At 39.9% G+C, this 26,878-nt stretch overlaps 1 protein-coding gene across 5 annotated transcripts in view; it reads left to right on the top strand.

The window, feature by feature from the left end:
* RFWD3 (ring finger and WD repeat domain 3) overlaps positions 1-26,878 on the top strand; it is a 52,089-nt gene that overhangs the window by 3,219 nt on the left and 21,992 nt on the right. For 3 of the 5 annotated variants that reach the window (XM_032613035.1, XM_032613038.1, XM_032613037.1), the window contains exons 2-8: positions 2,175-2,742; positions 7,998-8,194; positions 17,328-17,452; positions 20,861-21,055; positions 21,155-21,246; positions 25,140-25,254; positions 25,752-25,980. In XM_032613035.1, the coding sequence (XP_032468926.1) occupies positions 2,177-2,742; positions 7,998-8,194; positions 17,328-17,452; positions 20,861-21,055; positions 21,155-21,246; positions 25,140-25,254; positions 25,752-25,980 (1,519 nt within the window). In that variant the 5' untranslated portion in view covers positions 2,175-2,176. Of the gene's footprint in view, positions 1-2,174; positions 2,743-7,997; positions 8,195-17,327; positions 17,453-18,247; positions 18,257-20,860; positions 21,056-21,154; positions 21,247-25,139; positions 25,255-25,751; positions 25,981-26,878 lie in introns of all 5 variants that reach the window. The other 2 variants (XM_032613036.1, XM_032613039.1) reach the window with 2 other exon arrangements.

Here is a 26,878-nt window from a genome sequence, read left to right as displayed (position 1 = left end):
AGATATTTAGCATCTGCTCTGTACTTCTTGCTGTGTAGGATACACCGATGAATCAGGTTTGGATTCGGCTCTGGGCCTTTCACGTCTCATCAGAAGTGGTTGTTCTCTAATCAGATCTGGCATATGATGGGAAGAAATTTCACTTTTTAATATTTAACCATACTGAGAAGTGCACAGAATAATTTTTAAAAGACCTGTGCATTCACCACACAGATGTAACAAATCTTGGCTTTGACTTTTTGATAGAATTCTTTTTTTTTTTTTTCTTAAAAAAAAAAAATTCTGTATTCAAAGCCTCATGTGTACCTCTGCACCCTTCCTCTCATGAATTTGGTATTTTTCATGACTGGGCTTGTTTTATACTATCTTATATCTATAAATCCATATAGTAGTGTGGTTTTGCATATTTTATAAGTGTCCTAAAATTGGAATTAATAATGGAGGTTGTTCTGTAACTGATAAAATTTTTGAGGAAATTTACCGTGTTGGGGTTCTTAGAAGAGAGTGTATGGTTACATCTTGACCAGAGGTTTTGCTTCACTTTCTTCTCCATTTTGAGTTCTCTCATTCTTGTACTTCAGTTAATCAAGTATTCTAGCTTGAGCTTTTAATATTATTATTATGTTTTAACTGTCTTTTGTTTTCTGAAAGAGTTACTCAGGTTTATCTTCCAGTCCTTCTATTAAAGCATTTATTTTGGCTGTAAATTTTCTTTTTTAAGAGCTCTTTCTTGTTTTCTGATTTGATCCTTTTTTCCTTGGCATTCTTTTAAGTTTGGATTTGTTTATTTATTTACTTATTTCTGTTTCTTGCATTGTATTCCTTTCTTTTCTCCGAGTTTCTTCTCTTTGTCTGCTTTGGTCTCTTTCTCTCATGTTGGAGGCTTTTCTTGAATGTCAGTTGTTCTTTGGCTATTTGGTCATTTTGAGGAGAGACCCCCAGAAAACTGAGTGGAAGCTCTTTATGAATGACTGAACCTTACCAACCAATGGACTTTTACTGTTAGATGTATGGGCAGAGATCCAGCCATTTTCTTGAGAGTCAGAGCTGTCAGTATTTATAGATCTTTCCTCTTGAGTTGGTTTTCTCTAGGCAACAATCCTGTAATTTCCTGCCTTGAGGCATAGAGAATGTATGTAAACCAGAATATTGCGTTCTGGATTTGTGCAGCTGGGGAGAAGGGTTGAAGTGTCTCACACTTGTGAAAGTTTGTAGACTTTCACTTAACTCTTTGTTTTCACTGCTGGTCTTAAGTCTGTCTGGTTCAAACCTCCAGTTGTCTGCAGCACAGGGGGAGGGGTTTTTTGATTGTTTGCCTGAGGGACAGAGTAACTACTTTCACAGGCTCTCCATCTCCGTCTTTCAATGCTGTCTTCTTTGGTACGTGGTTTTTACAGTCCCCTCAGTGGAAATTAGCTTGCTTCTCAACAGCACACAGTCCTACCAGTTATCAGTCCGAAAAACTGATTTGTGTGTCTCATACTCTCTTTGCCTTGTACTTGTGGATCCACTGCTTTCAGTAGTTCAGTCCTCTTATTTTATCGATCGATTTATTTATTTATTTATTTATGGCTGCGTTGAGTCTTCATTCCTGTGTGCGGGCTTTTGTCTAGCTGCAGCGAGCGGGGTCTACTCTTGGTTGCGGTGTGCGGGCTTCTCATCATGGTGGCTTCTCTTGTTGCAGAGCACAGGCTCTAGGCACGCAAGCTTCAGTAGTTGCGGCGTGTGAGCCCTAGAGTGCATGGGCTTCAGTAGTTGCAGCACACAGGCTTCAGTACTTGTGGCTTGCGGCCTCTAGAGCACAGAGTCAGTAGTTGTGGCACATGGGCTTATTTGCTCTGCAGCATGTGGGATCTTCCTGGACCAGGGATCGAACCTGTGTCTCCTGCGTTAGCAGGCGTATTCTTAACCACTGTGCCACCAGGAAAGTCCCTAGATCTATTTTAAAGGTTAGTGCTGTGATCACATGACTTCATGTTTTCAAAGGGCAAACAGGAAAACTGGTTATAAGTACCTATTATGGAAAAAAAAAGTCGAACAAAATCATCTCTTTAAGTTTCTCAGTTTTGCCAAGAATGATCTTAAACAGAAATATTAAAGAACAGATATGATTAGATAAAACATGTCTTATAGCTGATATATTTTACTAATACTTACAAATATTGTTTCTTCAGTGATGGCTCATGAAGCAATGAAATATGATCTTCAGGTGCAGTTAGATCATGGTGCTGCACAACAGCCTGCTCCTCCTGAAGTGGTCAGCGGCCAAGGGGGACCAGCCCTGCTCCAGCCTCCTCATACTGAGGTGGTCAGCAGCCAGGAAGGACCACCCCTGTTTGAGCCTGCACCTGCTGCAGTGGTCAGCAGCCAAGGGGGACCAGCCCTGCTCCAGCCCCCTCCTGATGAAGTGGTCAGCAGCCAAGAGGGACTGCCTCTGCTTCAGGCTGCTCCACAGGTATCCATTGATATGACGGAGGAGCTCTCAGGAGAAGAGACTGTGGAGAACATCAATCCAGGAGTTTCAGAGGAGAGTAGGCAGGAATCTGGTGCTAACCACACTGCCCAAGTGTCTTCATTGGATTCAGTGAACAACTTCATCAGTGGGCTGCAGAGACTTCATGGCATGCTGGAATTCCTGAGGCCAACTTCGGACCACAGGGTGGGGCCAGTGAGAGCTAGGAGGAGGAGTTCTGCTTCACAGAGGGCAAGAGCTGGAGGGTCTCACAGGACAAACAGTGCCAGGTAAATATATGTATAAACAGTAGGATTAGTGCCAGATTGGGAATTATGAACCTTTAGGCCCTGATCGTAGCCCCAGTGCTGCCAAGAATTGGCGTTGTGACTTGGCAAGTCAGGTGACCTTTCTGAACCCCCGTTACCTCATAAGTCAGATGAAAATAAAAGTGCTTGCCTAATTTACTTCACGAAGTAATGGAGGGGACAAGTTACACTGATATGTTTTGAAAACTCTGTGGTAGTTTGTTGACAGCGGTTTCTGTAGAGGCTGGCTTTTCTTCAGATCATTTGTCTCTTGTACATCAAAAAAATATTTAACTTGCAAGGCCACTCCACTCGCCCATGTTTCATTGTTCTCTACTTAGTGGTGCAGTAGATTTTGGAAGATGGGCAGGCTGGATTTAGAGAAGCCTTGTGAAAAGTAGAGTGTGAATTAATTTAGAGCTTATCTGACTAAGTGAGAAACATTCTAGCCCTCCACACCTGATAATGTGTTGTAGAGTTTAAAATAATTTTCTTCCATAGGTTTTGGTTTGAATTTGCCTCTTGAAGGGCTTAGCTGTCAAGTCTTGACAGAGTTATTATGAAGAACAACAATTACCTATGCCTTACCTGTTTTTTCACTTCCTCCAGCTTTTTTGAAATACTTTGTTTCACATTTGGGCTTCTAAGTATCTTCATAATGTTGAGATTGAATTCAACCTTTTCATTTTAAATACGAAGGAAACTTGGACCCTGAGAGAGTGGTTTGTTCAGGGTCTCATAGCGACAGCACTGAGGAGGTTAGAGCTGGTGTTGGAACCTGAATCTGACTGTTGTCAACAAAAACAGATAGAGGAAGCTTCAGTCAGACCCATTTGTTTTCTAACACTGAAAATAATGAGGTGACAATAAAAAGTGGTAGCTGGGCCATCTAATACCTATGTTTTACAAATGAGGAAGATGATGGGGTGATTTGTGATTTGACTGGGATAACTGGAACTGGACTGTGCCTTCTGATTCTGGATTTCAGCATCCTTTTCCATGGATCCTGCTGATTACTGTATCAGGGCCTGCTATTACTATGGCTTCAGTCTCTGTAATGCCTGGTCACTGCTGGATGTGATCCATCAAGGGTGAGAGGTGCCTAGTTCTGTGTTGACAAGAGTTGCAAATGTATGCTACTCTGTTATTTTAAGATGCCGTTTACTCGGATTTTGAAAACAAAGTAGGATTTCATACATTTGTGTCATAGGTGAAGGTACCCTGTAGTGCAATTTGGGGTCCCTGTTGAAGTAAGGGGACTGAGAGTTGAGAGCGGTGTCCCCAAGAACTGTCAAGAGGCCTCTTGCAGTAGTCCTCACGCTTGGTTGTTCATCCACTCACGAGCAGGCGGGGGTGGAGATTGCTCTTGGTCGGGGACTTTTGTGTTAACCAGTTCACAGGAGAGTGACACTTATAAACCAGATGCCAATTTACAGAGAAAATTAGAAACACCACAGAGACCAAATTCTCTTGTTGGCATGGTCAGCATGATTCACCTAGGGGATGCTGCCACACAGAAGCCAGACTCTAATCAGAAAATAGCTTGATGTGTGTAGAATCTCTGCTCAGGGACTGAGCTTCAGAATTTAGATGTTAAATGATGTCAGTTAAGCTATTTGACTGACGGTCATATGTTTGTCTCAACAAAGAGAATAAAGCTTAAAGGCAAAGAATTATGCAGTTCAGTGGAGAGAACATGGATTCTGGAGCCAGATAAATGTGGCGTTAAAATTTTTTCCTTTAAATTGTGTTGTAAACAAATTCCACACTAAATTCACATAAAAGTCTGAGCTTTTCCAGGACTCATTGCTTATACCTTCTGAATTTCTTGAGGTGGATTTCTCATTATGGTGTTTGACATTACTCACCCGACAGACCATTCCTGGGCCAGGTGCTGAGAGCCTGGGCCAAGGTGAGCAGCTTTTGCCTCAGACTCCACCAAGAAGCCAAAATTGGGGAAACCTGCATAGTGGAATATTTTTCCCAACTACTTCTCAGCCAAGGTCACAAACTCCTTTCCTGTTTCTTTGTTTGAGGCTGCTTGATTCTGACAGCCAGCATCATCACTTATTCATCAAATATTTGTAACACTCCACTATGTGAGAGACTGAACTTTTGCTTGAAGATACGTTGGTGAACAGGACAGATCAGGGTACTGTTTCTCTTGGAGCTTATAGAATCTAGGACTATAGAGGGTAAGCAAGGGACAAGAACTTACTATACTGTTATTTAATTCAGAGATGATAAGTGTAGGAAAAAAGGAGAATTTCTTGGGTTCTAAGACTGTACTCCTAGCACTGCCTCCCAGTTGCTCTTCATAGTTCCTCTTTTATATGTCCCCACCTGACTTTGGAAATGCCTATTTTGCTATGTAAAAGCAATATTAATGAGTGATTTTTTTTTTTTTTTTAATGAGTGATTTTTAAAAAAAATAGTCAATCACTTAATTTTTTACTGGTTTCTATGCAGAATGCTATTGATATGCACGTAATAGCCTAACTTTATTATGTATTTCATTTGGTTAAAATGTTCTTAGGAAATACTGTTCTTATATTCTTATTCTCATGAGTAGCTATAGCTGCTGTTCATGCACAGTTCCTAAAATAAGTTTGTAAACTTGGTTAGCATTTTTTTTTGAAAAGGAAACCTGAGTGACATCAGTGAAAACGGCAGAGTAAGGACCTCAGAAAATTCTCTCCATAAAGTCATTGAAACAGGGCTTCCCTGGTGGCACAGTGGTTGGGAGTCTGCCTGCCAATGCAGGGGACATGGATTCGAGCCCTGGTCTGGGAAGATACCACATGCCATGGAGCAACTAAGCCCGTGTGCCACAGCTACTGAGCCTGCACGTCTGGAGCCTGTGCTCCGCAACGGGAGAGGCCGCGACAGTGAGAGGCCCGCGCACCGCGATGAGGAGTGGCCCCCGCTCGCCGCAACTGGAGAAAGCCCTCGCACAGAAACGAAGACCCAACACAGCCATAAATAAATAAATTTATTTTGTAAAAAAATAATTGAAACAACTGGCAAAATTTATCAAAACCAACTTTTCAGTACTCTGGAAATTAACCAAATACTTGTAGCAATTCAGTGAGTGATTCTCAAACCAGCTGAATCTCAGTAAGAACTGTGAGCTTTGTGGCATTCCCTATTCCCATCCCCTTCTTCAGGTTCATAGTAGTCTTTTTTTTTTTTTTTAATATTTATTTATTTATTTGGCTGTGTTGGGTCTTAGTTGCAGCATGTGGGATCTTTCATTGTGGCACGCGGGCTTCGTTGCCCCACGGCATGTGGGATCTTAGTTCCCCTACCAGGGATCGAACCCATGCTCCCTGCATTAGAAGGCTGATTCTTAACCACTACGATGGAGGGATTTACTATGAAGTCCCTCCATAGTAGTCTTGAAAACTAAATGCCTGCAATCACAGTGAAAAGGCAGTAGTCTGGAAGCAACTAGAGAGAGTAGAATGGAATTAGAGGTCCTTCAAAGGCTCATCCCCAGAGAATTCTCTTTCTTTGACCTGTTTGTTGGTTTCCTGGAAGATCCCACTTGAAAGGCAATCCCTGGCTTGTCCAGTTCGAAAATTCTAAAGCCTTTTCCCCAGGGTCTGCCTGTGGCAGTGGATGACCATTGGGCCAAACATTAGACTAACCAAAAAGCTTAAAAGGAAAAGGTGGAGAATGAGATCTTCCTATGGGGTTTTGAAAAGTTCTGACATATTCCTGGGAATCTAGAAGACCACATACATGCCCAGGGCTGTGTGCAGCTGGGCCCACAATCAGGAAAGACCTAAGAAGGCACTAAGCTCTCAACTCTGGCTGACTTTGAGGCTCTGCATAAGCAGGAAATGAAGGCTGAGGCAGAGTTGTCACCTGCCTGGCTGATTATTGATGATGTGTCCCAACACACACATCAAGTCTCTCAGCAAAGACTGGGAGGTGTACTGATTCCAAGTGTTTAAGGAAATCTCTATCTAGTCATAATGAACTGAACACTAAGCTAACCAAACAGAAACTTCAGTGGCCACACACAATGAAGAATGCAAACTTTATAGAATTAACTTCAGAAAAGTCACTAAACCAATAGTAGCAACTATAAGAAATAGCAACAACAACATACCCTGGGAATGGGTGAAATCTCATTTCCAGAGTTACCACATTATATTATTTGAAACGTCCAGTTTTCAAGAAAAAATAAGATATGTAAAGAAAGTATAACCAAAACACAGGAAGAAAAAATAGAAGCTGTACATGAAGAAGCCAAGATGTTGGACTTACTAGACCAACTTTAAATCTGCTATTTAAATATATTCAAAGAACTAAAACAAAGTATAAAACAACAAAATAGACAATATCAATAAAGAGACAAGTTATAAAAATGTACAAAATAGAAATACTGGAGTTGACACAGTAAATGGGAAAAAATCACTAGAGAGCTCAACAGCAGGTTTGAGCAGGCAAAAGAGAGAACTTTCGTCCTTTGACATTTTTGACTTGAAAAGTGGCTCAGAATAAGAGATGAGACAATGATGACCATAGCCAGGCTTCATACCTTCAAAAGACCTTGGTCTTAGTAGCTGCAGAAGCAGAATCCCATGAGGCCATATTTGATCAATAGGGCCCTTTTAGGGCTTCCCTGGTAGCGCAGTGGTTGAGAGTCCGCCTGCTGATGCAGGGGACGCGGGTTCGTGCCCCGGTCCGGGAGGATCCCATATGCCGCGGATCGGCTGGGCTGCTGGGCCTGTGCGTCCGGAGCCTGTGCTCTGCAACGGGAGAGGCCATGGCAGTGAGAGGCACGCGTACCGCAAAAAAAAAAAAAAAAAAAAAAAATAGGGCCCTTTTTCATCTTGCCCACTCTCTTTTCAACCCCCTAATATCAGCAGACAAATTGCTGAGTCAGCCCTCCCTCCCTTCCTCCCTCCCTCCCTCCCTTCCTTTCTTTATATTAATGAGTCATGTCTTTAAAAGGTATTGACAAAAGAAATGCCAGTAAAGTAGGATTAGCTTTTAGCAGAGGGGTCAGGCTTCAGTGTGGGCCAATGGAATACTTGAGTGGAAAGAGCATGTCTCGTCCAGTCAGCACCTGCCTGAATCTCTATTCCTACTTCAGCGTTCAAAGGCAGCACTTAATGGCCTGATGATGCATTAAAATGACTAGGATTTACCTCCAAATCACTGTGGATTATTCTTGTGATGATGGTACATTGTACAAGAATTCTGTTGTCTTTCTGCATATATAGGTTGAGATCACCGCTGGATGCTTACTTTCAAGTGAGCAGGACGCAGCCTCATTCGCCAGCCACCTCTTATGGTTCAGAGACTAGGAATCCTGTCTCTGAAGACTTGCAGGTATCAGGTAGTTCTGACAGTGACAGCTCCACAGAGTATGAAGAGGGAGTTGTCCAGGCAGAGGAGCCTGGAGCTGTTGTTTTAGAAGGTGAGTGTTTTATCCAGATTTGATCCACAAGGTCAACATCTGGAAAGCTTAGACTCCAGAAGGCTAGAAACTCTAGACCTGTGTTTTGATACTTTGCCTTTTCACCCCAAATATCATAGATTAATGCTTTATAGTACAGAGCTTTCACTGGCCATAACTATATAGAGAGGATTTGATCTGGCTTGCAATTTAATGTGACTTGTGACCCATTGAGTTGGTCACTTTATAATGGCATTTTACATTCCCTTTCATTTTCTTAGACATTTGAGAAGGAAATAGATTATTTAAAAGAAAAGCTTTGTAAATTCAGCACCCTGTCTAGTCTGGTACTTTTTAAGTCCTAGTGTAATGTTACGTGTTGTGCAAGTGGAACGTTATTTAACAGTAGATGCGCAGAGACCCTTTAAGCATATGCTTGTATTAAAAAACTCTCTGGGGACTTCCCTGGTGGCACAGTGAATAAGAATCCGCCTGCCAACGCAGGGGACACAGATTCGATCCCTGGTCTGGGAGGATCCCACGTACTGCGGAGCAACTAAGCCCATGAGCCACAACTACTGAAGCCCACACGCCTAGAGCCCATGCTCAGCAACAAGAAAAGCCACCACAAGGAGAAGCCTGCGCACCACAATGAAGAGTAGCCCCCGGTCGCCACATCTAGAGAAAGCCTGTGCGCAGCAACAAAGACCCAATGCACCCAAAAATAAATAAAATTAAATCTTTACCCAGAAAAAAAAAAAACCAAAAAACCTATCTGATACCCTACACTGTGGTCTTCTCACACTAAAGGGGACCAAGGCTTGGAGAAATGGCTTTCCAGGTCTGTGATAGGAAATATACAAGATGGGCCTAGGGCATTTTATTGTGCTGGAAAGCAAGGAAGCTGTCTGAGTCTTACACATTTACATCAGTAGGCACAGGTGCAACCTTGAGAGAGATCTTACTGGCCTAAGTTGGGACAGTTTGAGCATTAAAAAGAATAATGAATGTATTCTTAGATTATAGATTGAAATACATTAAATCTGTGTGAATCTATAAATTCATAATTGTGCACTTTTTAAAAAAAAAAAAAACCTTACTTATCACCATAATAAGTTATTAGAGCTCTAACTCATTGCTCCGAAAACTGTTGAATAGAGGATTAAGCATTTATCCTGCCTTTCCTATATGAACTGTATCCAGAAAACCAAATAGTTGATGGAGAAGGTCTTTTAAGTGTTTGTTTTTTGTTTTTGTTTTTGTTTTGTGGTACGCGGGCCTCTCACTGTTGTGGCCTCTCCTGTTGCGGAGCACAGGCTCCGGACGCGCAGGCTCAGCGGCCATGGCTCACGGGCCCAGCCGCTCCACGGCATGTGGGATCTTCCTGGACCGGGACACGAACCTGTGTCCCCTGCATTGGCAGGCGGACTCTCAACCACTGCGCCACCAGGGAAGCCCTGTTTGTTTGTTTTTAAGACTTTTTTTTTTTAGAGTAGTTTATGGTTCACAACAAAACTGAAAGGAAGGTAGAGAGATCTCCCATATGCACCTGCCCCCCTCCCTCCCCCACGCATACATGCACTGCCTCTCCATTATTGGCATCATTCACCAGAATGGTGCGTTAGTTACACACTGTAATCACTCGAAGTCTTTGGTTTACCTTGCGGTTTACTGTTGGTGTTGCACATTCTATAAGTTTGGACAAATGTATAATGACATACATCCATCATTATAATATCATATACAGTATTTTCAGTGCCCTAAAGATTCTCTGTGCTCTGCCTATTCTTCCCTTCCACCCACCCTCTAAGGAGGTTTTTTTTAATAGAAAAATTCCAACTAGTAATTGTAGCATGAATGATAGGGGGGAAAATTATCATTTTGTGACTCCTAATGCATTGACGTATCTAGTCAAAGATCATCAGTGACTCTTCAAACCATTAGATTGGAAGGTTGGTGGGAGTCTTTTTAATAGAGGGACCAGGCTGACACCACCTGAACCCACTGATCAATCTTAGCATTTCAGAAAGTGAAACCACCAGATTTTATGTGCCTCTTGATGTGCTGCAATCAGAAATGTCCAGGGCTTCCCTGGTGGCGCAGTGGTTTAACAATCCATCTGCCAATGCAGGGGACACGGGTTCAATCCTTGGTCCGGGAAGATTCCACATGCCGTGGAGCAACTAGGCCCGTGAGCCACAGCTACTGAGCCTGCGCGTCTGGAGCCTGTGCCCCGCAACAAGAGAGGCGACGATAGTGAAAGGCCCGCGCACCGTGATGAAGAGTGACCCTCACACCACGATGAAGAGTGGCCCCCACTTGCCGCAGCTAGAGAAAGCTCTTGCACGAAACGAAGACCCAACACAGCCAAAAAAAAAAAAAAAAGACATCATTAAAAGAGTGAGATGGCAACCCACTGACTAGAGAAAACATTCATAATACATATATCCAGAAAAGGGCTTACATCTAGAATGCATAAATAACTTCTACAACCTTATAGAAAAATGGGCCAAAGATTTGCAAAGGTACTTCCAAAGCAAGATAGCTAAATGGCCAATAAATATATACAGAGATTTGATTAGTCATCAGGGAAATACAGATTAAAACCACAGTGTGGTAACTGATATGCACCCACCGCAACAGCTAAAATTTAAAAGACTGACAATATCAAGTATTGGGAAGGATATAAAGCAACCAGACCTCTCATACAGTACTGGTGGGAGTGTAAATTTTTTTTTTTTAATGCTGCTTGTAAGAGGGTCACTTTATTTATTTTTTTATTGAAACATAGTTGATTTACAATGTTGTGTTAGTTTCTGCTGTACAGCAAAGAGATTCAGTTATATATATTCTTTTTTTATATATTCTTTTCCATTATGGTTTATCATAGGATTTTTATTTATTTATTTATTTTTGTCTGCGTTGGGTCTTTGTTGCTGTGCGTGGGCTTTCTCTAGTTGCAGTGCCTGGGCTTCTCATTGCAGTGGCTTCTCATTGCTGAGAATGGGCTCTAGGCATGCGGGCTTCAGTAGTTGTGGCACGTGGGCTTAGTTGCTCCGTGGTATGTGGGATCCTTCCAGACCAGGGATTGAATCCATGTCCCCTGCATTGGTAGGCAGATCCTTAACCACTGCACCACCAGGGAGGTCCCTCTTCTGCCCTTTTTTTTTTTTTTTTTTTTTTGCATTTTTGAGTGTTTTATTTATATCAAATTGGATAAAATGTGTGTATTTCTCAGACAGAAAAGACATGTCGAGGTAGAAATGTACCTTTCAACTATTCGTGGGTACACAAGTACACTGGGGAGATTGTAAAAGTGCAGATTGTGATTCAGTAGGTCCGGTAGGCCTGAGTTCTATTTTTTTTGGTGGGGGGGGGTGTTGAGTAATTTTTATTTAAAATTTTTATTTCCTTGTATCTTTTTTTTTTTTACTTCTTTATTAGAGTATAATTGCTTTACAATGATGTGTTAGTTTCTGCTTTATAACAAAATGAATCGGTTATACATATGTTCCCATATCTCTTCCCTCTTGTGTCTCCCTCCCTCCCACCCTCCCTATCCCACCCCTTCAGGCGGTCACAAAGCACCGAGCTGATCTCCCTGTGCTATGCGGCTGCTTCCCACTAGCTATCTACCTTACATTTGGTAGTGTATATATGTCCATGCCTCTCTCTTGCTTTGTCACAGCTTACCCTTCCCCCCCCCATATCCTCAAGTCCATTCTCTAGTAGGTCTGTGTCTTTATTCCTGTCTTACCCCTAGGTTCTTCATGACATTTTTTTTCCCCTTAAATTCCATATATATGTGTTAGCATACGGTATTTGTCTTTCTCTTTCTGACTTACTCTGCCCATTTTTTGATTGGGTTGTTTTTTTTTTGTTGAGTTGTACGAGCTGTTTGTATATTTTGGAAATTAAGCCCATGTCGGTCGCATCTTTTGCAGATGTTTTCTCCCATTCTGTAGGTTGTCTTTTCATTTTGCTTATGGTTTCCTTTGCTGTACAAAAGCTTGTAAGTTTGATTGGGTCCCATTTATTTAGTTTTGTTTTTATTTCTATTGCTTTGGGAGACTGACCTAAGAAAACATTGGTATGATTTGTTTTGCCTATGATCTCTTCTTAGGAGTTTTGTGGTGTCATGTTTTATGTTTAAGTCTTTGAGCCATTTTGAATTTATTTTAGTGTATGGTGAGAGGGTGTGTTCTAACTTCATTTATTTACATATGGCTGTCCAATTTTCCCAACACCACTTGCTAAGGAGACTGTCTTTTTCCCATTGTATACTCTTGCCTCCTTTGTTGAAGATTAATTGACTGTAGGTGTGTGGGTTTATTTCTGGGCTCTATTTTCTGTTCCATTGATCCATATGTCTGTTTTTGTGCCAGTACCATGCTGTTTTGATTACTGTAGCTTTGTGGTATTGTCTGAAGTCTGGGAGGGTTATGCCTCCTGCTTCATTCTTTTTCTTCAGGATTGCTTTGGCAATTCTGTGTCTTTTATGGTTCCATATAAATTTTAGGATTATTTGTTCTAGTGCTGTGAAAAATGTCATGGGTAATTTGATAGGGATTGCATTAAATCTGTAGGCTGCTTTGGGTAGTATGGCCATTTTAGCAGTATTAATTCTTCCAGTCCAAGAGCATGGGATATCTTTCCATTTCTTTGAATCATCTTCAGTTTCCTTTATTAATGTTTTATAGTTCTCAGTGAATAAGTCTTTCTCCTCCTTAGTCAGGTTTATTTCTAAATATTTTATTTTGGGGGGTGTGATTTTTTTTTCTTTCTTCTTTTTGGCCGCACAGCATGCGGGATCTTAGTTCCCCGACCAGGGATTGAACTCATGCCCCATGCAGTGGAAGTGCGGAGTCTTAACCATTGGACTGCCAGGGAAGTCCCTTGCGGGTGTGATTTTTAAAAGGTATTGTATTTTTACATCCCCTTTCTGATACTTCATTGTTAGGGTAAAATGCAACTGATTTCTGTATGTTAATCTTGTATCCTGCTACCTTGCTGAATTCCTTTATCAGTTCTAGTAGTTTTTGTGTGGAGTCCTTAAGATTTTATATATATAGTACCATATTATGTGCATATAATGACAGTTTTACCTCTTCCCTTCCAATTTGGATACCTTTTATTTCTTTTTCTTGTCTGATTGCTGTGGCTAGGACTTCCAGTACTATGTTGAATAGAAGTGGTGAAAGTGGGCATCCTTGTCTTGTTCCAGATTTTAGCAGGAAGGCTTTCAGCTTTTCTCCATTGAGTATTATATTGTCTGTGAGTTTGTCATAAACAGACATGTTTATGACAAAAAACATGTTCTTGTTCTTTGAGGAAGGCATGTATTGCTTGAACTTCTCTGTAAGAACTGCTTTTGCTGCATCCCATAGATTTTGTATGGTTGTGTTTTCATTGTCATTTGTCTCAAGGTATTTTTTAATTTCCTGTTTGATTTCATCATTGACCCATTGGTTTTTTAGTAGCATGTTGTTTAGTTTCCATGTAATCGTTTTTTTCTCATTTCTTTTTCTGTGGTTGATTTCTAGTTTCATGCTGTCGTGGTCACAAAAGATGCTTGAGATAATTTCTAAAAATATCAATTAAATCTAAAAGTTCTGTTGTATCATTTAGGATCTCTGTTTGCTGTATTGATTTTCAGTCTAGAAGATCTGTCCATTGATGTGAGTGGGGTGTTAAAGTCTCCTACTATTACTGTATTCCTGTCAGTCTTTCCCTTTATGTCTGTTAATTGTGTTTTATGTATTTTGATGCTTCTATATTAGGTGCATATACGTTGATGGGTTAAAATCCTCTTCTTGTGTTGATCCTTTTATCATTATATAGTGTCCTTTATCTTTCCTTATGGCCTTTTTCTTAAAGTCTATTTTGTCTGATATGAGTATTGCAACCCCCACTTTCTAATCATTTCCGTTAGCACCATATATCTTTTTCCATCCCCTCACTTTCAATCTGTATGTGTGCTTTGCCCTAAAGTGGGTCTCTTATAGGCAGCATATTGTAGGCTTTTGTTGTTTTTATCCAGTCTGCCACTCTGTGTCTTTTGATTGGAGCATTTAGTCCATTGACATTTAAAGTAATTTTTTTTTTAAAGAAATGTACAATTTATTTGTTTGTTTATTTATTTATTTATTTTGTGGTACACGGGCCTCTCACTGCTGTGGCCTCGCCCGTTGCAGAGCACAGGCTCCGACGCGCAGGCCCAGCGGCCATGGCTCATGGGCCCAGCCGCTCCACGGCATGTGGGATCCTCCCGGACCGGGGCACAAACCTGTGTCCACTGCATCGGCAGGCAGACCCTCAAGCACTGCGCCACCAAGGAAGCCCCCTATTTACAGTTTCTTTATTATTTTCTCAATTTTTTTAATTAAAAAAATTTATCTTTATTATTACTATTATATTTTTGGCTGTGTTGGGTCTTCATTGCTATGCACGGGCTTCCTCTAGTTGCAGCAAGTGGGGGCTACTCTTTGTTGCCGTGCACAGGCTTCTCCTTGCAGTGGCTTCTCTTGTGGAGCATGGACTCTAGATGCGCAGGCTTCAGTAGTTGCAGCACATGTGCTCAGTAGTTGTGGCACATGGGCTTAGTTGCTCTGTGGCATGTGGGAGCTTCCTAGACCAGGGATCAAACCCATTTCCCCTGTGTTGGCAAGCGGATTCTTAACTACTGCACCACCAGGGGAGTCCTTAAGGTAATTATTGATAGATACGTATTTATTGCCATTTTAAACCTTGTTTTCCCATTGATTTTATATTTCTTCTTTTTCCCTTTTTTTCTTTTTGTTTTTCCTTTTGTGGTTTGATTCTTCTTATTATTAGTTTTTATTGGAGTATAGCTGATTTACAATGTTGTGTTAGTTTCTGCTGTACAGCAAAGTCAATCAGTTATACATATACATATATCCACTCTTTTTTAGATTCTGTTCCCATGTAGGTCATTACAGAGTATTGAGTAGAGTACCCTGTGCTATGCAGTAGGTTCTTATTAGTTATCTATTTTATATATAGTAGTGTGTATTTGTCAATCCCAGTCTCCTAATTTATCCCTTCCCCCGATTATCTTTTGTATTATACTTATGTTCTCTTCTTTTTGGTTTTTGTGTATGTTTTTAATTTGTGGTTACCCTGTTTTTCAAGTGTAGTAACCCTTTCCTATATCTGCTTGCCTTAGACTGGTAGTCATATGGGCTCAAATACATTTAAGGAAATTTTTTTTTTAATCTACATTTTCTTACTCTCCTCCTCCACATTTTATGATTTTGATGTCCTCTTTTACATCAAAATGTAAATTGGTACAAACATTTTGCTAGTATTGTTATACATTCACTATATATATATATATATATATATATATATATATATATATATATAGAACCAGTGGGCTCAACAATTTCACTTTTAGGTATATAGCCAAGGAAGTGAGTATATGTGTTCATGAATGACATGTATAAGAATGTAATAACACTGTTTGTAATAGGAAAAAACTGAAAACTATCCACAAACCCATTTGCAGTAGAATGGATAAATAAATGTTATACTTTTACGCAGTAAAACACAGAAGTAAAAATGAACTACAACTCCACACATTAGTATGGAAAAATCTTGCAAAGAATGTCAAACAGAAGTAGCAGAAAGTGGGTAACTCAGATGCCATTTATATACAAAAACAGGCAAAACCAGTCGATGGTGTTAAAATTTAGTAAAGTAGTTACTTTGGGGGGGCAAGGTCACCTCCCTGCCTGTCACCCAAGATAAAAGGAGGACATAAGGGCATAAGGGCCACTCTTAGGGTTGTTGGTGATGTTCTGGTTTATAGTTCAGTTTGTGAAAATTCACTAAAAATATTTATGGTACACTTTTCTGTATGCATATTACATTTCAATAAAAGGTTTTTTTTAAAGAGCCAATTTGAAGGGATTCTTTCTGGCTTACGATGGAACAATTTGAGCCTCAAAAAGAAAAATAACTAAAAATTAAGATTACTATCTTGACCATTAATGGAAGCTGTGAAAGGTTGTTGAGGAACCAGATAGTCTGGTCAGACTGACATCACCTGAACCCAGTATAAGCCTCCTGGTGTACTGCTATCAGAAGCACAAAACCTAAGTTTCTTGCTGCCCTTCCTCTTTCCAAAAAACAGAATTGAATCTACAAAATCATCTAGGTCTAACGGCCAGTTTATAGGAAAGGCAGGCAGTGAAGCAGTAAGTAAGAAATACCACAGGAAGCAATCAGCCAAATCCAGGATGTAGGACATTTCGTAAGACAAATGACCAAATCTCCCTCAACAAATCAGTGACAAGGAGGGGATAGAAGTAAGTGAAGGAGAATTGTTATAAATGAAAAAGACTTAAGAGACATAACAATCCAAGCTCACTGTTTGAAGACCTTGTTTGTATCCTGATTGGAATAAATCTATTTGTAAAGAGCAACTTTAAAGCAATTGGGAGGGACTTCCCTGGTGGTCCAGTGGTTAAGACTCTACGCAGGGCATGCGTTTGTTCCGTGGTTGGGGAAGATCCTGCATATCTCACTATGTGGCCACAAAACAACAACTGGGAAATTTTGAGTACAAACTAGGTGTCTGGGATGGTATTGAAGGATTATTGTTAACTTGTTAGATATGGTATTGTTAATTTTGTTAGGTATAGTGTTTATGTAAAAAAAAAAGTCCTTATCAGTGAGTGCTACAAAAGTTTTTACAAGTGAAACCACATTTTAGCGTTTGTTATTAGGAAAGAAAATAATGGGAATGGGGGCTTATTTGGAACAAGATTGGAAAAATATTATTTTTGAAATTGGGTGATGGGTACTTGTGGGTTAGTTTACTATTCTGTATACATTTAAAAATGAATTCATTGGGACTTCCTTGGCAGTCCAGTGGTGGGGACTCCATGCTTCCACTGCAGGAGGCTTGGGTTCAGTCCGCAGTCAGGAAACTAAGATCCCACATGCTGCACAGCCAAAAAAAAAAGGATTCATTGATGCTACTTGGGGAAATTGTCATTCCTTTTACATCAATAGTATCAATTAGAAATGGAAAGCTGTGGTGAGTCAGGCTCTCCTGCTAGCCTCATACCTGACTTATATCTTCTTTTATATATTACCTATCCCATCATTTCTGGAAACGACTTGGCAGAGCAACTAGGAGGTAACGACTTGGCAGAGCAACTAGGAGGTAACGACTTGGCAGAGCAACTCGGAGATATCTCAACAGAGCAAGAAGTTACATGTATTGGTGGAGGAGAGACTCTCCCCAAACAGGTAATATGAACATCCTTTTAAATGAGAGGTTTCTATTTACATTTAAAAAGGCAGGTGCAGATTAAAGTGGAAAACCCACAGACTTTGTAGGCAGGGGGTCCAGGTGTAGATCCTATACAAGTTACTCATTGTGTGGCTGCCTCCCCTTAGGTTTAAAAACATGGAGTAGGGGAAGATGTGAGGAGAACTTGTCCTGTCCACCTAACAGGGTTAAGTATCAGTTTAAGTAGAAGATATGAATGCAGTTTATGAACTGTCTGGCAGAAAGATTGCTATGAGATAAACAGTTTTTATTTTTAAAAATTACAGATATCACTGTCCTCAATATGAGACTTATTTATACCAACTGTGGACCCTGCCAGTTCCAAAACATCATTGATTCAGTTTTTGCAAGTTTCTATTTTTATTCATTCTCTCTAGAAAAGTTACTCTCATATAAATTTACTTATGTGTATAAATGTTTTTTCTTTATTTATTGAAATATAGTTGATGTAAAGTATTATGTTAGTTTCAAGTGTACTGCAAAGTGACTTGACATTTGCATACATTATGAAGTGATCACCACAATAAGTTTAGTAACCATCTATCCCCATACAAAGTTATTACAATATTATTGGCCACATTTTTCATGCTATGTATTACATCCCCATGGTTTATTATTTTATAACTGGAGGTTAGTGCCTCTTAATCCCGTTCACCTATTTTGCCATACCCCACTCCCCTTCCCTCTGGCACTCACCCATTTGTTCTCTGTGTCTCTTAGTCTGGGTTTTTTTGTTTTGTTTTATTTTTCAGATTCCACATGTAAGTGAGATTATATGCTATTTGTCCACACTCCATACTGTTTCCTATAGTGGGTGCACCAATTTACATTCCCACCAACAGTGCATGAGTGTTCCCTTTTCTCCACATCCTCGCTAATGCTTGTTATTTGTTGTCTTTTTGATGATAGCCATTCTGACAGGTATAAGGTGGTATCTCTTTGTGGTTTTAATTTGCATTTCCCTGATAATTAGTCATGCTGAGCATCTTTTCTTTTTATGTGTCTGTTGGCTGTTTCTTTGGGAAAATGTCTGTTCGTGTCTTTTGCCCTTTTTTTTTTTTTTTTTTTTTTTTGTGGTATGTGGGCCTCTAACTGTTATGGCCTCTCCCATTGTGGAGCACAGGCTCCGGACGCGCAGGCCCAGGGGCCATGGCTCACAGCCCCAGCTGCTCCGCGGCATGTGGAATCTTCCCGGACCGGGGCATGAACCCGTGTCCCCTGCATTGGCAGGTGGATTCTCAACCACTGTGCCACCAGGGAAGCCCCTTTTGCCCATTTTTAATCAGGTTGTTTTTTGCTGTTGAGTTGTATGAGCTCTTTGTTTATTTTGGATATTATCAGATATATCTTTTGTTAATATCTTCTCCAATTCGGTAGGCTGCCTGTTCATTTTGTTGATAGTTTCCTTTGCTGTGCAAAAGCTTTAGTTTGATGTAGTCCTGTTTGTTTATTTTCACTTGCTTCCCTTGCCTGAGGAGACATATTCAAAAAAAATACTGCTAGGACTGATGTCAAAGAGCCTATTGCCTATGTTTTCTTCTAGAATTTTTATGTTTCAGGTCTTATATTTAAATCTTCAGTCCATTTTGAGTTTACTTTTGTATATGATGTGAGAAAGTAGTCCAGTTTGATTTTTTTGCATGTAGCTGTCCAGATTTCCCAACACCATTTATTGAAGAGGCTGTCTTTTCCCCATTGTCTATTCTTGCCTCTTTTATCGTAAGTTAATTGCCCATATAAGTGTGGCTTTATTTCTGGGCTCTCTGTTCTGTTCCATTGATCTATATATCTGCTTATGTGATAGTACCATACTGTTTTGATTACTGTAGTTTTGTAGTATAGTTTGAAATCAGGGAGTGTAATGTTTCCAACTTTGTTCTTCTTTCTTGAGATTGCTTTGGCTATTTGGAGTTTTATGTTTCCATACAAAGTTTAGAATTGTTTATTCTAGTTCTGTGAAAAATGTTATTCATATTTTGAGAGGGATTGCATTGAATCTATAGATTGCCTGGCGGGGGTATGATTATTTTAACAGTGTTAATTTTTCCAATCCATGAGCATAGTATATCTTTCCATTTGTTTGTGTTGTCTTCAGTTTCTTTCATCAGTGTCTTATAGTTTTCAGAGTACAGGTCTTTTACCTCTTCAGTTAGATTTATTTCTAGGTATTTTGTTCTTTTTGATGTAGTTCACAAATGGGATTATTTTCTTAATTTCTCTTTCTGATAGTTCATTTTTAGTGTGTAGAAATGCAACAGATTTCTGTAGATGAATTTTGTATCCTTCAATTTTACTGAATTCATTTAAATGTTCTATTTTAAAATTCACACAAGAGGGATTATATAATATCCCGTTCTGGGACTGGTTCCTTTTCCCCCAACTTACTGCATTTTGGAGAGCCTTTTAGTGTCAGTACATAAAATTGAATCTCGTTCTTATTGGTAGTAATAGCTGCACAGTGTTTTTACATAGGAATACATTTTTAGTTAACTCTTCCCTTGCCATGTACACTATGGTTGTTCCCTTTTTCTTTATTTCTTTGTTGTTGCTGTTGCTTCCTAATAAGATCATGCTGCACTGAGCATCTTTGTACTATTGTCTTGGCAAATATTTGTGATTATCTTCATGGGATATATTTCTAACAGAAAGATTGCTATATCAAAGGAAAGATGTATATATTTTTAGTTTTGATAGATAATGCCAAGTTGCTCTCAGGAAAATTTGTGCCAGTTTTACTTGCAGCAACAGTATGTAAGCATGCCCATTTCTCCCTCACCCTCAGTGCTTGGTGTCATCAGACTTCAATTTATGCCATCTAATAGATGAAAAAGTAAAAATGTGGTCTCTTACTTGAATTTTCATTTCTTTAATTATAAGTGAACACTTACCAACCATTTGTATTTTTGTGTGAGTTGTTTATACCCTTTCTTTTTTTCCTGGTATTTTTTTTTCTTTATTCACATGAGCCAGGTATTTTATAGCTACTTGAATTGATTATGGACCTAATTTCCAATGTATAACAAATTTAATATTCCCTGTTGTTATTTAACTGGGTCACTTCTACGTTTGTTTTGTTTTAATATCTTCGTAAATATAGCTCCTTTTTGTCATTTGAATGAAAGAAAATCAAGAATTTTATAAGCTCAAAGGGTAATAATATTTTCATGGCTTATATTACCTTTGACCAGATTGCATTCTGGAAAGAATGGGAAGTGATTCATGGGTGTTGGGGTTTTTCTTTGGCATTTTCAATTGTGTTTGTATCATTTTTGTGTGACTTTTTGTTAATTTGATAGAGCTTCACATCTTCTTCAAGACTGATTTTGCATTTTCTCTAATTTGAATGTATTCTGGTTTCCATCTAGCAGTCTCCCCAGAAGTCTAATCCTCTTCTAGCTTCTGCTTCTGTGGATGAGGAAGAAGTGGACACTTGCACAATATGTTTGGAACAGTGGACCAATGCTGGGGATCACCGGCTCTCGGCATTGCGCTGTGGGCACCTCTTTGGGTATAAGTGCATTTCTAAGTGGCTCAAAGGACAGGCACGAAAATGTCCTCAGGTAAAGACCATAGTTAAGAACTGTGCATGTGCACAGTCAACATGTTAAGTCAGGAGGATTCCTAGAACCACACTTATTGTGTCCCATTGGGCTCCTTAGTGCAACAAGAAAGCCAAGCACAGTGACATCGTTGTCCTTTATGCCCGAACCCTGAGAGCTTTGGACACTAGTGAACAGGAGCTCACAAAAAGGTAGGTGGCAAGAGTCTGCCTAGCTGGAATATTCCCTTTTGGTTCTTTGTATGCACTTCTGAAAAGGTATGAGTCACTCTTAGTGTGGTTCTGAGGCTTTCCTTGGGCTGTGACTGGGGATCTCTGGGGATCATTGGCAATCTGTCTAACACTGTGATTTATGATACATGTCTGACCATCTGAAGCATGGTTTGCTCTCCATATAGCATTAAAAATGATGATCTGGGGCTTCCCTGGTGGCACAGTGGTTAGAAACCCGCCTGCCAGTGCGGGGGACACGGGTTCGAGCCCTGGTCCGGGAAGATCCCACATGCCATGGAGCAACTGGGCCCATGAGCCACAACTACTGAGCCTGCGCTCTAGAGCCCGCGAGCCACAACTACTGAAGCCCACGTGCCTAGAGCCCATGTTCTGCAACAGGAGAAGCCACCGCAATGAGAGGCCCACGTGCAGCAAGGAAGAGTAGCCCCTGCTCACCGCAGCTAGAGAAAGCCCACGCACAGCAACCAACCCAATGCAACCGAAAATAAATAATGAATGAATTAAAAAAATTAAAAAGTCATAGAGAAACCTTTAGCCATACAGTAATACCTCACACCTAGGCTGGGAAGCAGACCCAATCAGAAAGGTAGCCTGGATTTTTTGTAGCCTGTCCAGATTCTTCCCTAGGGGTTACATTTACTGCCTGCCTCTGCTGCTAAATACTGTGAACACTGAATCAGGGAATCCTCTGTCTTACTCTTTGTAGCCAATTCATGGCCATCTAGAACACACTCCCAAGTCTCAATCTCCTTGTCACTAGAATAGACTTAATGATACTTTTTAAAAACTGAGAATTTTTGTTTCTTGTGTCCCTAAGCCCTCCTGCAACAGTACTCTGCAAAGAAGTCTCACAAATGAGACTTTGCACTTGTCGTACAATGCAAGAAATTATCAAGATTTTGGAAGCCCATGAACAAATGCTAATAACACTACTTATAAAATATGCTCTAAGAACATTAAAGATTAAAAATACCTGCACTGGACTTCCCTAGCGGTCCTGTGGTTAACACTGCACGCTTCCACTGCAAGGGGCACAGGTTCGATTCCTGGTCAGGGAACTAAGATCCCACATGCCTCGCAGCACAGCCAAAAAAAATAAGAAGAACCTGCACTGAGAGAGTACAGGGATGTGGGTTTGCTCATGTATTACTGGTAAAAATGTACACAGGCACAAACATTTAGAGAGGCCTTTGGCACTATGCTTCAGAAGTCTAAAAGTAATTCTGCTTCAGGCATTTTTTCTAAAGAAATGATTAAGGATATGTGCAGAGATGTACTTAGTAAGACTTGATTTTTGCTTAATACTCTGAGGCACATATCCTAGTTGATATATGTAGCTCTAGTTGATTCATTTTAATTTCTATATAATATTCTATTTCTCTAATTAGAGTTTACTTACATGTATTTCGTATTGGTGGACAGTTAGGTCGTTTCCAGTTTTTGTTAATATAAGCCATGCTGCAGAGAGATAGGTGAGTTTCTTTAGGTCTAGAAGTGGATTTGCTTTATCATAGGGTACATGTAATTTCAACTTTACTAGATATTGTCAAATTGCTCTTCCAAGAGGCTATTCCAGTATATACCAGCAGCAGTGTAAGAGATTTCTCATTTTTTTCATACCCTCACCTACTTTATATTATCAGACTTAATTTTTGCCAGTTTCATGGAGTGAAGTAGTATTTACTTTAATTTGCTTTTCCTCAATTGCGGTTGAACCTACTTTTCTATACATTGTGCTCAAATATTTTGCTCATTTATACTGAACAAAATATATTGTCTCTTACTAATTTATAGTTCTTTGTTTTCCTTATACCAACGCTTTGTTGGTTGTATACCTTGCAAATGTCATCTTCTAGTTTATAGTTTGTCTCTTTAACTTGTCTATTGTATCTTTTGTTGAACACAAGTTTTTAATTTTAGTGTAGTCATTTATCAGTCTCTCGTTTTGTGTGTTTTTGTCCCTACTACATTACAATCATGGAGATATAATATCTTCTTTTAAATGTCTTTTTTTTTTTTTTTAATAAATTTTTTCTTTTTGCTGCATTGGGTCTTTGTTGCTGCGTGTGGGCTTTCTCTAGTTGTGGCACGCGAGGGCTACTCTTCGTTCCGGTGCGCGGGCTTCTCATTGTGGCGCCTTCTCTTGTTGAGGAGCATGGGCTCTAGTTGAACGGGCTCAGTAGTTGTGGCGCATGGGCTTAGTTGCTCTGTGGCATGTGGGATCTTCCTGGACCAGGGCTTGAACCCGTGTCCCCTGCACTGGCAGGCAGATTCTTAACCACTGTGCCACCAGGGAAGCCCCTTTTAAATGTCTTTAAAAGTTTTAGTTTTTACACTAGTTTTTAGTCTGCCTAAAATCTAGTTTTATGGATGGCCACAATTGTATTAATTGTTAAAATTAATAATTTAAAAACTAATAAATAATTTTAAATTAATAAATAAAAATTTATATAGAAATATTCTTTCTATATAAATTTCCATTGCTACCTCTATCCTAAACTTAGTTTCTATATTATGAATGGACTACTCTGTTGTTCTGGGGTCTGTTTGTTAATTCTTGCACCAGTACTTCAATTTAGTCTTTCCAGCTGTGAACATTATATAATATCCTTTCACTTATTCCCTGTTTCATTTGTGTCTTTTATAACTGTGTTTTGCTTCTTAAAGGCCTTAACTTTATTCCTAGGTTGCTGTTGTTAGACTGCTATTTCGAATGAATTTTTTTCTGTTATATTTACTAGTCAGTTATCTGGTATATGGGGAATTCTGTTGATCTAATTTTCTTGATCTTGACTACAGCAGCCTTGCTGAACTCTAATAGTTTGTGGGTTCTCTTGAATTATAAGAGCCACTTTATCCCTTCCTTTCTAATTTTCATCTTTTTTTCTCTCCTATCTCATTGGAGTGGAAATTTCTTTTTTTGCATTTCATATTTTGAAACATTCAGAGTTATGATTTTTATTCCTGGTGAATGTGTCCTTTCATTACACATTGTTCCTCTTTATGCCTATTCATCCTTTTTAATTCTAATCATTCTTTTTTTAACATTTGCCGAGTGTATACTTTCTATCTTTTTAACTTAAGCCTCTTTTTAAATTTTATTTATTTATTTATTTATGGCTGCATTGGGTCTTCATTGCTGCACGCGGGCTTTCTCTAGTGGGGGCTACTCTTTGTTGTGGTGTGCGGGCTTCTCACTGTGGTGGCTTCTCTTGTTGTGGAGCACGGGCTCCAGGCACGCGGGCTTCAGTAGTTGTGGCATGCGGGCTCTAGAGTGCAGGCTCAGTAGTTGTGGCACATGGGCTTAGTTGCTCCGTGGCATGTGGGATCTTCCCAGACCAGGGCTCGAACCCGTGTCCCCTGCACTGGCAGACAGATTCCTAACCACTGTGCCACCAGGGAAGTCCAGCCTCTTTTTATAGTGTTCTTTAATTTGAATATCTGATGAACAACCAGTCCCTTATTTTCTTTTCATCCAGTAGATAACCTTGGTCTTTTAACAGGTCATTTTTACTCTTTTATAATTTGGCTCTAACTCAAGCAGTGAGCTTGGCTGTAATCCCTCATTTTGCATTTTAGGTCCCCATTCCCTAGTAAGAGCCAGATTCCTGGTCATCACTGCCTACTTCAACACTGAGACCCACCCCAGTAGGCTCATGAGTTCAGCCCTGCATGCTACTTTCCTGTAGTGTTTCTGGGCTTGAGAGATTTTTCACCCGTTATATTTTATTCACTATCGTGACATATTTACAGCAAAGTGTATATCATAGCATGAATTTACTATGTCATCTTGATGAGAAGTCTTCTGTAGCCTTTCTAATCTCCACCTGTTGCCGGCTTTCCCCCTCTAGTTCCTTAGAAGAGGAGCAGATGCTAAGGAAGAAGGCTGAGTTAGAATCGGCACAGTGCCGGCTCCAGCTTCAAGTCCTCACTGAGGAATGCACTAAGCTTCACAGTCATGTTCAGGTAAGTTTGCCTTCTCTAATCCAAAGAACTTTTGGAGTAGGAATTAAGAAGGCATCTAAATATTATTTAGTTTCATCTCAGATACGAATAGGATTTACCAGGTTTTTCAGGAAGCAAACATGATCAGCTCTTTGTTTCTGATTAGGGCTTATATACATGCTTTATGATGAATTCTACTGCAGTGTGAATTCTTAAAAAATTGAACAGCCACCTGATAATCAAAACTTGTTTAAGTCGTTTCACTTCCTTGAATCTACCAATTAAATGAGAATTTCAGACAAAATGACCATTAAGGACTTTCAGTGCTTTATGATTCCATGCTCTCCCTATTTCAATTGCTTGTTGAAATATTGTGAAAACTGCAGCAGTTCTTTAGGATTCATGTTAACATTTTCTCGTAAAGGATAAGAAATATCCTTGTATTAGATCAAGGAATTGTGTATGAGGGGAATACCAAACGAAAAAGCTTCACATTTACAAAATCTTTTTCGTTTTAGGACTTGAAAAAACTTATCGTGCAGCATCAGGGTCAGATTTCACAGCTGACTGGGAGTTCCCGAGCACGTTTCCTAAGCAGCCTGTCCTCCAGCCAGAGCCAACACAAGTACCATTTCCAGAAGACATTCACAGTGTCTCAAACAGGAAACTGCCGAGTCATGACATACTGTGATGCTCTGAGCTGCCTGGTAGTATCACAGCCTTCTCCTCAGGCCTCCTTCCTTCCAGGTGAACAGTCCAGAACCTCAGGTGGTTTTTTTTTGGTTTTGTTTTGTTTTGTTTTAAGGAACATTTATTTATTTATTTTTTGGCTGCGTTGGGTCTTCGTCGCTGCACGTGGGCTTTCTCTAGTTGTGGCGAGAGGGGGTTACTCTTCATCATGGTGCATGGGCTTAAGAGATGCAGTGGCTTCTCTTGCTGCAGAGCACGGGCTCTAGGCACGCAGGCTTCAGTACTTGTAGCTTGTGGGCTCTAGAGTGCAGGCTCAGTAGTTGTGGCACACAGGCTTAGTTGCTCCACGGCATGTGGGATCTTCACGGACCAGGGTTCAAACCCGTGTTGCCTGCGTTGGCAGGCGGATTCTTAACCACTGCACCACCAGGGAAGTCCCCAGAACCTGTTTTTATGTTCATTTTTGGACTCTATTTCTCTCCTCCCTTCTTGAAGAATCCAGGACTCACTAGTAGGTGAACACTGTCCACAGCCCACCAAATCACTTTTTCCTAGTCACTTTCCTGTTAATACAGATACTTTAGGGTACTGCAAAGATGTCTGTACTGTCTATTGACGTCATTCTGTAAATTTGTTCACCAAAAGGGTAGAGATACTGAACCATGGTAAAGTGAGAGAAGATGTACTTTGAAGTGTGGGTTGTCCAAGGATAAGAACATCATTCGTGTATGTCCCACTAAAGTACAGGTTCATTTTAGGCTAGAAATATTTGAAAAAACACTACCCCAAGCTCTAATTCAAGTTAAAACAAGATTTAATGCTTATTTTCAGTAGTGTTCAAATGGACAAATTCCAAATAAAAGAATTTGGGAACATTATTATTTTATTAATATTATACTGCTTTTCTCTTTTTTGTGTGCTTTTCAAGCTTAATTTTAGGTTGTCTTAATGTTGA

Source organism: Phocoena sinus, chromosome 19 (assembly GCF_008692025.1).
Source record: "Phocoena sinus isolate mPhoSin1 chromosome 19, mPhoSin1.pri, whole genome shotgun sequence".
Taxonomy (NCBI): Eukaryota; Metazoa; Chordata; class Mammalia; order Artiodactyla; family Phocoenidae; genus Phocoena; species Phocoena sinus.
Note: the sequence above shows the minus strand (reverse complement) of the source record. Positions and strands in the feature narration are given on the sequence as shown.